Source organism: Sebastes umbrosus, chromosome 22, assembly GCF_015220745.1.
Source record: "Sebastes umbrosus isolate fSebUmb1 chromosome 22, fSebUmb1.pri, whole genome shotgun sequence".
Classification (NCBI taxonomy): Eukaryota; Metazoa; Chordata; class Actinopteri; order Perciformes; family Sebastidae; genus Sebastes; species Sebastes umbrosus.
The window spans coordinates 15,700,301-15,712,336 of record NC_051290.1 but is presented as its reverse complement, the minus strand read 5'-3'; the positions used below and the strand labels follow the sequence as shown (position 1 = coordinate 15,712,336).

At 36.6% G+C, this 12,036-nt stretch overlaps 2 protein-coding genes across 3 annotated transcripts; one reads left to right on the top strand and one right to left on the bottom strand.

Moving 5' to 3' along the window:
- The first annotated feature begins 233 nt into the window (after positions 1–233).
- Positions 234–3,462, top strand: LOC119481700 (CD209 antigen-like protein E). Its single transcript, XM_037758848.1, is given in 7 exon segments — positions 234–306; positions 931–1,032; positions 1,163–1,303; positions 1,692–1,852; positions 1,942–2,034; positions 2,036–2,067; positions 3,345–3,462. Coding segments are annotated over 7 exon segments (681 nt in total). The 5' UTR covers positions 234–272.
- A 593-nt stretch (positions 3,463–4,055) lies between these two features.
- si:dkey-219e21.2 (E3 ubiquitin-protein ligase TRIM39) lies at positions 4,056–10,335 on the bottom strand. 2 transcript variants are annotated; one of them, XM_037758810.1, is made up of 10 exons: positions 10,070–10,335; positions 9,115–9,164; positions 8,662–8,813; positions 8,397–8,495; positions 6,827–6,964; positions 6,551–6,658; positions 6,202–6,330; positions 5,266–5,344; positions 4,778–4,804; positions 4,056–4,680 (listed from the first exon to the last, which is right to left on the bottom strand). In XM_037758810.1, the coding sequence occupies exons 1-10, from the start codon at positions 10,138–10,140 to the stop codon at positions 4,145–4,147; spliced, it is 1,389 nt and encodes a 462-aa protein (XP_037614738.1). In that variant the 5' UTR covers positions 10,141–10,335; the 3' UTR covers positions 4,056–4,144. The 2 variants fall into 2 exon arrangements, with proteins under 2 accessions (XP_037614738.1, XP_037614739.1); XM_037758811.1 differs by having other exon boundaries at positions 8,397–8,492; positions 10,070–10,295.
- Positions 10,336–12,036: the final 1,701 nt, after the last annotated feature.

Below are 12,036 nucleotides of genomic sequence, written 5' to 3'. Positions count from 1 at the left end.
GGTAGAGATGGTGCTGTTAGAAATAGTTACTTCTACACATATAAGCTGTTGGTACGCCCTGCCAGCTTCCTCTGTTAAACTCCAACACATAATTCAGGGCTCAGAACTTTGTCTTTGAGCTCCGATGTTGAAGAGGAGGGCTGTGATATGAGGAAGGGGCGTAGTGGTCACATTTTGTTCAGCTAAATGCATGAAAGTGAGACGGTGTAAATATGAGTCAACAAGCATGTGAAGCAGTTGAAGTAAGAGGAGAGAGAGCATCAAACAGCAGCATGGAGGATGATGATAGGAGGGAAACACCTGCAGGTTGGTTATAAAGAGCATCTCCTACCACAACTAGTGTTAATATACTGCAAGTTTATAAGAAGAGTTTGACTATAATTCAAAGACAGAGCTTTAAAAACATGACTCTTGATTGATAAGAAAGGATTGAAACAAAAAACTTAAAGAACAACCTTGTTCATATTCAGTCTTATCTGTGTTTGTGCGTCGCAATATGACATGTCAGTACTTTGTGTACCACAGTTACAGTTACAGACTGAATGTTAAACAAGCAAAGCTGCAGTTTTTTTCTGGTTTCAAAGTCCAAGTTTCCTTTAACTTTTCTGTGAAAGTGTCACATATTTATCTTAATGGGTGTCAGAGGTCAAAAGGTGAAAATTGTGCATGCATGAACTGTTTATAAGCAAGTCAGAATATGAAAAATACTTTTAAATGAATGTATTTTAGTCCTTATGTCATTGGTTAACATTTTCACTGATAATACCCTCTACATTTAGAGGATTTAAAATGTCAATGTGTATAATAACCCGTCATAAAAGGTCATGATTAAGCTGAAAATGATCATTTTAGTAAAGTGCATCAATGCAATGATGTTATTTGTTTCATGATTGTTGACTTTTTTTTTTTTTTTTTTTTTTACCAACACAGGTGCAGGAAGTTGCCAGACTTGTCAGTTGACATCTCGTGTGGCTGTTGCTGTGGCAACAACAATCCTGGTCATGGGACTTCTTTTGTGTTTGGTATTATTTGGTGAGTATAAACATAAGATAATACATTTTACATATGTATAATTCTTGAAATTACAAACCATCACGAAGCACATACGGTTATAAAGTCAAACTCACATTAAGTTATTCAATCACTCGTGTTCATTTGTCAGCCACGTGGACGGGAGCACCAGAAGTGGATCAAATCACCTCCAAAGCTTCAGGAGAGGAGCTGATGATGATGATGGAGCGACTGCAGCAGTGCCAAAAAGAGCGCCGTGATTTGAACCTGATGCTCCACACTGTCACTGAAGGTGATTTATATTTTCTTCTCTGATATACGAACATTTGACATTCTGCACACATGTGGCATCTCAAACTGTCTCAAACTCTTCTCTAAAAGACTGAGTTGGATGTCACAGATAAAGTGGTGAAAGCTTTGATGAAATCTTGCAGCAATGCATTATATCAACCAGTGATGGGCCTTTTTCACAGAAGACATTTTTTGACATGTCACAGTAGGGAAAGCACAGGCGCAAATAATGAAGATAATGATGGCTGAATTCCATTTAGCTGCTTTGATTTCAGGATCTAGGTATTGTGCGTGCTGATTTACTGTCACTCTGACTGGGACACTTGTACTTTTGCCACTATGACAAGTCAAAATGTGTTCAATCAATGTTTCCTTGCTGCTGCGTGTAGACTCCAGGTGCAGTTTGTGTCCACACGGCTGGCTGTGGTGGAGGAGTCACTGCTACTTCTTTTCAGTTGGACTGCAGGAGGATCGTCAGTGGAAAGAGAGCGCTGAGTTCTGCCTGCAACACAACAGCAGCCTGGTTGTAATCAAAGACTCTGCAGAGATGGTAGGAGAAGGATGGATCCAGACAGAAAACACCAAGTATCATTTCCCAAAATGGATTTAAAGTCCTCTAAAATGTCACTTCCTCCTCAGGAATTTATCCAAGGTGTGATGAGGAAGTTCCCTCGCTTCCCCTTCCTGTGGGTGGGACTGACGGACGCAGAGCAGGAGGGTCAGTGGCTGTGGGGGGGACGGGACAGACATCCAGCACTACATGCCGTAAGTCCAGGACAAATGTTCTTCAAATGCAGGATTGAACGATAGAAACGTTGAGTACAAAGGTGACAGGAGAGATAAAGAGGAGAAAATTCTGTAGATCAGCATTTATGGACAGAACGCTGATGCTCTTGATTTATTAGTGGAGCTTTGAGACATTACTCACAGCAAGATAGGTGAACTAAATATTATACTAGTCTTTTTCTACTGAATCTATTTAAACCAGATTTAAAAGCTTTAATTCAGCAAGTGATCAGTAAAAGCTAAAACGTATTTGTGGTTCTATTATCTATAAGATAGCAACATATTTATGTATCACAATTTAGACATTTGTGAAGCAGCAGTAGAGAGAGAGAATTTGATTTATCTCAATGGAGAATTTAAGTGTTACAGCAGCATCCAAGTCAGGTTAAAACACCAAAACAAATGATGTATGTAAGAAACAAAATACAAGCAATGAGCCAAATAATAAATAAATATTATAAATTAATACATAAATAAACAAAATAAATATTGTAAATGAATAAATAAATAAATATTGTAAATGAATGAATACATTAATATTGTAAATGAATAAATAACATAAATAAAATAAATTAAATAAATTAAATAAATTAAATAAATTAAATTAATTAAATTAATTAAATTAATTAAATTAATAAATATTAATGTAAATAAGTTAATGCTTTATTTTATGGGTTTGTAATTAATATTTTCTCAGGAAGGCTCCTATATAGAACTACGAAATTTGATACTAATTATAAGAAAAACAAACTTCCCAAGTACATATTCATTCATATATTTTTGGAAGCTTTGTTCTTCATACTGTATATGTCGAATTTTACTCTTGTCTGTAGACAAACTTGCTCAGCTGAACTGCTGTGCAGTAATTGAACACTGTATTTACAGTATTTTACCTAAATTAGTATTAAATTACATTATTCTTACCCGGAAACTTGCTCTGGAATTCTTAAGAAATTACAGACATGTAAAATAACTGAGAATAAAGACTAAAGGTATTCTTTTACTCTAACATGTATTGAATATACACTGTACAATGACAGTGCCCAGTAACAGACTTTAGCTCTAGTAGTCCAGTAGATATTAATAGAAAACACATCGTTTACCTATATTTGTATATGAACACACAAACTTCATACATTTTTATTTGCTTTTATTATTAATAATACAAATAATTACACATAATTATCAACTTGATAAATACAACAATATAGTAAATATATACAAGCATTACATATTGCATTGCGTGTGCTTTGAAGGGTGACGGTGGAGTGGGATGCCGATTACAGGGACTGTGCAGACCTGAGAGGAGGAGGGAGTCTCTTCGCCGCTCGCTGTGAGGCGTATGGACCCTGGGCTTGTAAGAGAGACTCCTGACACACATCTACACACATTTTATATTTCTTAATTTGGTACTCCCACTTCAGCTACACTTTGTTGTGCAACGTTATCAAAGTTTTCTTGATTGATAAAGCTTGTCAGGAGGAAGAAGTGAAGCAAATGTAAATCCAAAGACCTTCTATTTAAGAGCTCTACATTTGTATACATACATCGATATGTGGGCTGAATCATGACGATGTTTCTCTCAGACTCTCAGACATATTTGTGGAAAAGAGTAATGTGATAGAAAAAAGAAATAAGAATGAAAGACAATACAATATGCATATGAAATATTTATCTGAAAGTGCATTATAAAGTGCATGCATATATGTAGTTGCAGAATGTGTTCACACATAAACACATAAATATGAATGTTTTAAATTACATTTTTTTTAAATAAATACTTTCAACATTTTGTTCCTCCACTTATATTACTGCAGATTTTTAGATTTCTTTTAGAGTGGTATGATCAGATACATCTATTAATATCATCCTCACTTTGATATACTGTAATGTGTTCATGTGCACCACTGTTCAAAGTCAGTTTTTAAACTGACGATTGAGAGATTTTAAACTCAGCTCAAAATCTCCATCCTCGTGCAGATTTTATTTTCTGTATTTTTTTTGGTCAATACAATTTTTGTTCCAAGTCCAAGTGAATTCTTTTCAGTAAGAGTTGTTAAAACTCCTCTATCTCAGTATTTGGAGGACGGATTGTCATGCATGTGCGACCATCCAGCGGGGCGAACAGCGGGTACAGCTTCCCTCTGAAGTTTCCGGTGAAGGTGTAGATGTGGGACTTTGTTTCTGCGTTGTAGAAGGAGATCTGACCCTCTTCGTAGTCTAAGTAGATCCCCATACGTTGAGGCATGAGGCCGATGGGCAGTGGAATCTCCGGCTTGGTGTAGGCGTAGAACTGGTTTGTGCTGCGCCACAGGGTCCAGTAGCCTTGCTTTGGGGTCATGGGGAACCGGCCTTGACGCTTGGAACCAGCGGTGGTCAGTCCCACGCGCCAGCAGCCGTTGTTGGCTATGTCCACCTCCCAGTAGTGGCGGCCGCAGCTGTAGCCCTCCCAGCCCAGCACGCAGGGCCAGCTGTCGAAGCGCTGTGAGCTGTAAGGCAGGTCGGCCTCTGAGCGGCCCTCCTGGACCTTACGCTGGTCCTCTGACAGCTGCAGCCAGGGGTGGCTGGTCATGGGATCCAGAATCACATCAGCTGGTAGGAAGAAGAGAGAGAGGCACATATGAGCGATGTTTGCTTTTTCTCTGGTCTACGTGAGATAAGATGAAGATAAAGTGTAGGTTGATCTTACCTTCTGCGCTGCAAATCCAACTCCAAACTGAAAATAGAGACACAAACATTATAATAAAGTCACAGTGGATGAACGAGGGAAATGTTAATTGGAGATGGTCTAAACCAGTGATTTCCAGGAGTTAGGACAAAGGGTCACAAGATGAATCTGAAGTGTGAGATGATTACCAGGTTAGGAAAAACTAAACTCTACTTCTCACACTGGTTTTTATTTTTGGGAAATTTTGCTTAATGTTGTTGTTTTTTCTTTTTAAATACTCTTCAGGTCTCTACAAATTATTCTGAGAAGGAACACTCCCTCTTTGATTGAACTGCTCACAACTCATAGACACACAAACTGTGGTGAGTGGTGGCTGCAAGGAGAAATAGCCTTGTATTATGGGAAAGGTTGGGAACCACTAGTTTAAATACTCAGTTTAATATAATAGTAATTGTACTGTTACTTTAGGCAAATCAGTGTTTTTGAAAGTTTTAGTTGATTTTGCATACCTGAGTTGGGGATGTATCTTGGAATCCCTGATTGCCAGGTCCTTTGCTTTGCCAGTAACCACAACTGTGAAATCTTTCTCTGAAAAGGAAAAAAAAAAGATAGATAATATTAAAATATGTTTCATAGGAACAGCAATTTTATGTAGCGATTCCCTAATTCTACCTTTCGTTCTGACCGTGCAGTTTGCAAACATAATCATAAGCAGTAAATCCTGTAAATGATGTATGAACCTTCCAGGAAGGTTGTGAGTTTTCCCGTGCACAAATAGAGCAAAGGGCGGTTTATTGTTATTGTACAAGCAGCAGAAAGTCATGTGACGTATTCATGCCCTCAACTCCAGCTGAAATAAAGTAAAACAGCTTTGCTATGTACACTACACCATCATCTGCGTATGTGAGGGATAATGTACAGCGAGCCGGTTGTTGTTGTGAATAATCCCCGTCAGGGTGATGCTGCACCCCGACGTGAATAGTTTATCTGCAGAGTCTTCGCTATCAGTTATCAAAGACATTTATTATCGCAGTTTATCAGGGCAGAGGCAGATCAGGGTTGTATATACTGAATCTCTGTGTTCATTTATTGATGCTCTGCACGCATTCGAAGAGCAGGGTTCACTCAAATCACACGTTAAGTAAGGTGGTTTTATAACCTGGTCATGTCGAACATTAACAACTGCTTGGTTTTGTTTTTTGAGTTTAAGCCAATTCTGACTTTTACGGCTTTAACAACGGCTTGTTTGTGACACAATAAAATGTTTATCTTAGAATTCAATCGACTTCCCATGGTTTCTATTTCATTTTGGCCTTCTGAGTAACCAACTTTTTTAACACAATTTTCTAGAATTTTTTTTTTTTTGCAAATTCTTTTCTTTTCTTTCTTCTTTTTTTTTGATACAAACAGCAAATGTTCATTTGTGTGACCATGTGGTTTCTCACCGTGCTGTCTTCTTTGAGCAGCGACCAGGTGATAAACTCCAGCAGAGGCAGCATGTTGACCAGCCGTTTCTTCTTCAGGCCCAGCTGGCGCAACACTTTACCCAGCTCGTCGCTCTGCACGCCACAACTCTGCAAACACAAACACTCGTTTCAGCTGCAAGATTTGGCACAGTTTTAACTTTAAAAAAATAATAAACCTGACACTAACTCTGACACAGTGCTTCTTCATGTGCTCACACTTCTTAACTGAGCTGCACTTGGTAGGTGTTCATTTCTGTTGACAGTAACGAATACTAAACCTTTCCACAAGTTTTTGGGACTTTTTGTTTTTAAGTTCAGGACTCCTCACCTCAGTCGCCATCTGCAGCTCCTTTGCCCAGTCCATGATCCTCATTTGGGCCTTCTCATTGGCATCCTCTTCTTCATTATCTTCACTCTCCGATGTCTCCTTCAGGAGCTAAGGACACAAAATCAGTAAGTTAAGATTGATATTTTTGCCATTAGTTGTATCAGAATGTTTACTTTCACAACCGTATGTGTTACATATATTTTAACTTCAATCTGTAGTTGATAGTTACAGTATAGTTTTTACAATAATCACATATTGACTCGTGTGTGTACCGACCTCGTCGACGTGGTGGAGTTCGTCAGCCCACTCCAGGATCAGTTTCCGGCTCTCCTCAAGACTGCGCTCGGCGCGCCGGTCTGAACTCTGCTCGGCCTCTTTCTTGCTGGTGCCTTCGTCTGGATCGCCACTGCCCTGCTAAAACACAACACCACACACTGTCAGACAATGTCTTATAAACATAATGGTGTGTCACCACGACAATTCAGCCAGTTCATGCCGACAGCAATGTGAGTTTCAAGGCCAAAACTCAGGAACGTTGGGCATTCGGCTACAGTTCATTTACAGGTCACAGCAGTGTTAAATACGCCACATGTGGGATGTTTTACATTTACAGATGTCTAAAGAGCCATGTTAAAGTCATATGAGCCACTTGTAAAAGAGAAAACCAGATACAGTAGGCTACATAACTTCTTACATGTCGATGCCCACCCTACATGTCCCAGCGCTGCAGGGCAGAGGGTCATGTAACCGGGTTGTAAAAGGGTCAATAAACGTGTAACCTATCAGCATCCACCCTCCCAAATAACTTAGTCATCACTCTGCTTGACCAAGCAAAGTAGTCGTTTCCCATAGCAACGCTTATCCAATCTGTACGGTGATACATACGGGTTCACCTGAAGTCATTACGCACAAAATAAGGCGTTGTAGCTTTCAATATTTGTAAGCGTTATCTCCAGCTGTGAACTTTTAACAGACTGAAATGATCAATTATATAAAGTCTGACACCTTTTTCTCATTTTCCTCTCAGAATCAAAAGGACTTTTTTTTCCCGAGCTTGCAAACAATGAATCTTTATATTAATAAAAAGGGAATTGAGGATTAAAACATGAGTTCTTCCTCGTCTATTTGTTATTTTCCCTCTAAATTTGCACTGTAAGACTGCTGTTAATGAGTATTACTGTATATCATTGTAATTTCCTTTTCACTGGATTACCTAAAGAGTTTAGAAAAACTATAGCTAGTTCTGTCTTACCTAAAATAAGGAAAATGGATCACATTGCTTAAACCACTGCACTAACTACCTGTATCTCTACCTTAGAATTGATTTTAAAGTTATTGTACTTGTTTGTAAAGCTTTAAATGACCTTGAGATTTTCTTTAATTTTATGTTCCAGTCAGATCACTAAGGTCCTCCACTGCTTTTCTTGTAAATGCTCCTTATGTGTCTCATAAAAGTACTTTATGTTTTTATGCCTCTGGATGTTAGGATAGTAAGCTCTCTGTGTATTTTTAAAAGGAAGTTAAAGACCTTTTTAATTTGAAGTAATGTTATATACTTAGTTTTTAAAATTGTATCAATGGTTTTTACATAATTTTTTTTATCCCTTGTGTTTAATTTATTTAATTTTATTGACTTTTATTTATTGATGTTTAACATTTTGTTGTTGTAATTTTTAGTCTTGCAAAATTGTATTTATTGTTGTTTTTTTTCTATGTGAAGCACTGTGGGCTGCATGTTTGTGTGAAGGGTGCTACATAAATACATAAAGTTGAGTTGAATTAATAACATTAATATTAGTCTGCTGAGCCACTGACTGACATTTTCCTTCCTTCTCTCGTGTCCTACCTTGCAGACTTGGTCCACTTGCTCTTTCCAGTGATGGATGAACTGCACACACTCCTGCAGGCTGCGTAGATCCTTCAGGCCGTTCTGACGAGGATGCTGCTGCGGGAAACGCAACAGGTCACATTTAAATGTTCTATGACAGTTAAATGCACCACTTTGGAAATGCATACAGGTTTAAAAAAAATGGTAAAAACAAACAAAAACAGAAGTCACTGGAAAAAGTAGAAATATTAGTTTGAACAAAATCAAGGACGTGTAAATGTACCTGTGAACGTTTGGTGTTGTTGGTGCTGGTGGCAGGTCTGCTGGGGACCGAGCTGTGAGTCTGGACGTCCTCCTCGGGCAGGGTCCAGCGTACGGCACAGATGGAGCTGCTCTGGGTGGTGCTGCCGTCACCCCCCTTCAATATGCTCCCTCCTGCAGGGGAACAAATTCAGGAGAAACAAAATATTAGTTCACACGACATCCAACAGATGATACTTTATCATTAATTAACCTTTCAGAGTGCGTTGAAGGGGGTCGACGATCAAGCATTTACAGCCACAGTCATGAATAATAAACTATAAACATTTATGAGCATCTATCTGATTTAATATAAGTTCCATGACGTCACATTATCTGCCCACACCAGGCAAAGATTGTAGGTTATCAAACATGAATGTAGGAGAAAAGTGGCATTGACAGTGATTTATTAAAGATATTTTTAAAAAAGACCTACTTCTAGCAGATTTCAGGATACTTTTCATCTCCATGGTGGCGTCTTCACTCCTGTTGAGTGGAGAAAATAGGAAATAAAATAAATTTTTTGGTGACCAGTGATGGAAGAAGTAAAAGCAGCAATACAACAATATTAAAAAAAAATACATTACAAGTAAAAGTATGGCTTTGAATCTGTAAGTAATATTAGTGAAATGTTCTTTATGTATCAAAAGTACGTTTTTTTTACTATTTATATTATTAAATTATTATTACTGATGCATTAATGTGTAGTTGGAGCTAATTTTAACTATTTGATATACGGTTGAGTAGTTTAACCTGAAGCAATATAACATATATTTTATAAATATTTCTAAATTTATATTCTCTTTGTTAAGAAAATTCAAAACAAGTGAATTGTATTTCAGTGGAAATATGAAACCAGCTACAGTATGTTGAGAAACACTGTAAAAAATATTGCTGTAACATTCAGATGTGATTCACTTGTTAAGAAATCCATATATTTGCTATATAATTAATTTATTTGACTCTAAATGATAAACATCTGCCAAAACAATTTAAACAATTTAATAACTTATTATATTAATAATTTTATCTATATACGATTCAGTGATACGTGAGTATCAATTTAGAATAAGAGATACATTTTCTAAAGTTTAGAAAAAATGCCTTTTCTTCAGGTTTGTGATCATATCCAAAATATAATAATTCAATTCAATTAATTTGTATAAAGCGTCAAATCATAACAGAACTTATCTCAAGATGCTTTTCATATATAGAATTTGTTGAATATTCACCACATACATACATTTATACCTGCAATGCAAAATAAGTATTCTCAAACTGTGTAAAAGTGCATCAATTTTAGAATAAAATGTTAAACTATGTTGTTATAAATTCAGTCACATCACACAGACCTATTTTATTATTGTATGCTGATATTGATGCTGTCGTACCTGTTGTCTGAGGGAGCGGTGGTGCAGCTCTGCTGGTGGAGGCAACTAGACAGCCGCTGCTCTCTAGTCATCGTATTTGTTCCTTTCGGTGGCTCCCTGATCTTTGGACTTTTTTATGGCTTCTGACGAGGTGAGGGAAACTTTGTGCACAGCTCTCTGACACGAAATCCTAACGGCTTCCCGGCAGAGCTGCTGGCACGTTCACCATGAGTGCACAACGGCGTGACTTTTTATATCAGTTATAACTCTCTGATTATCACTCAGAGTGACGCACAAGCTCTGATTTAGCAGCAGTGTTACTGTAACTATTAGTACGCTTATTAACAAAGCTGTTACAGTTTATATAGTTCATATAGTGGCAGCTGAGATATAATTTACAAAAATAGATGAACTTATAATAGACATAAAGTACTGCGTAAAGTAATTCTTAAAAAACCCAAAACTGTTAAATTAAACAAATTTGACAGCAAAAGCAAAAGAAGTTTTGGCCTAAACATGATTTATAAACCGTATTTGCAATATTTTACCATATGTCACAATGCATTAATGTAAAATTTAAGGCCAGTAACAACTGTGTATCGTTGTCTTGACACACATAATATTCATGATTGGAGACAATTGTTTATTGTCATTTACTGTAATCAGTCATATCTCCTCTCCAACATAAACTGCCATAAAAAGTTGGTCTATTTTGGGCATCAAAGGGACGGACAAAACCGTAATAAACATTTGATCATAATCATGTGTAAATGTATGTAAAAGTCATTTTCCAGGCAGTTTTAAAGCACAACTTTTTCAAGAAATTATGTTTTAATGTCATGTATTTTACGCTTTTCCCCCATTTTATTTGGCTCTTTTTAAGAGATTTTAAAATAATATATTATTAAGATGTTATATATATATATATATATAATATTATATATATTAAAATATTATTAAAATATTAAAATAATAATACGTTCAATAAAAAGGTCAAATAAAATAAAATATGAACCCTCTTTGACACATACAGAGCCGTGCATTGAATGCTTCAAACATGCTCGCAATGCAGGGAAATCATAAAAATGACTCAGCTAAAAAAAAAAAACACCACCTCATGTTTTAATTCTTTCACTCATTCACTTCCTGGTTAACTACTGGAAGAAACGTCAGAGTAAAACACATTACATCATGGTCCTACCCCTCCTCATCACCCTGCCCTCTTGACCTGCAGCCTAATAGGCCATAAATACATCACGCTGAACCAGACAGTATTTATTGCCTGATGAGTGAGTGTTTAAGCCTGCTAGAGGATATGAAGATGCATAATGCAACTGTGAGGCAAGGCACATTTATTTGGATAGCGACTTTGAACAATAAGGCAATTCAAAGTGTTTTATATGTGCTATGTGTCATAAAAAGGAATTAAGGCAAGAAACAAGACAATACAAAAAGACAGAAGTTAAAAAGAGTAATTCAAATACTATAAAACTATCATTTTTAAGCATTGACGAAGCATGGATTAGAAATCTAATTATATATTTATCAGGCTACGAGTAAATCTCTTGATCATGCAATAAAAAAACATTAGTAATTTTAGCATTAATGTAGTTTTAAAAACTGATTAAAAACGCATAATGACGTAAAAATAATCATTCAGACTGAAATTACTGTCAGTGGTGGAAGACGTATTCAGATCCTTTACTTAAGTAGCAGCTCAACAATGTAAAATACTTCATTACAAGTAAAAATCCTGCATTCAAAAAGTGTTATCTGCAAAATGTACCAAAAGAATCAAAAGTAAAAGTACTCATGATGCAGAAAATTGGCCCCTGTGAGTGAAATATTCAATATATTATATAAGATTATTATTACTGATGCATTCACGTGCAGCATTTTATTGTTGTAGTTGGTCGAGGTGGAGCGAATTTAATTTAATAAAACAATGAATCATATACTATAAACTGATGTAAGGTAGCGTAACCTAT

Excerpts from the sequence above, each read along its gene's own strand:
- si:dkey-219e21.2 (XM_037758810.1), bottom strand. The coding sequence starts at position 10,140 with ATGACTAGAGAGCAGCGGCTGTCTAGTTGCCTCCACCAGCAGAGCTGC. Across the intron at positions 6,659-6,826 it reads AACTCCACCACGTCGACGAG|CTCCTGAAGGAGACATCGGA; the intron begins GTCGGTACACAC and ends TTGTGTCCTTAG. Across the intron at positions 4,805-5,265 it reads AAGATACATCCCCAACTCAG|TTTGGAGTTGGATTTGCAGC; the intron begins GTATGCAAAATC and ends CTCTATTTTCAG.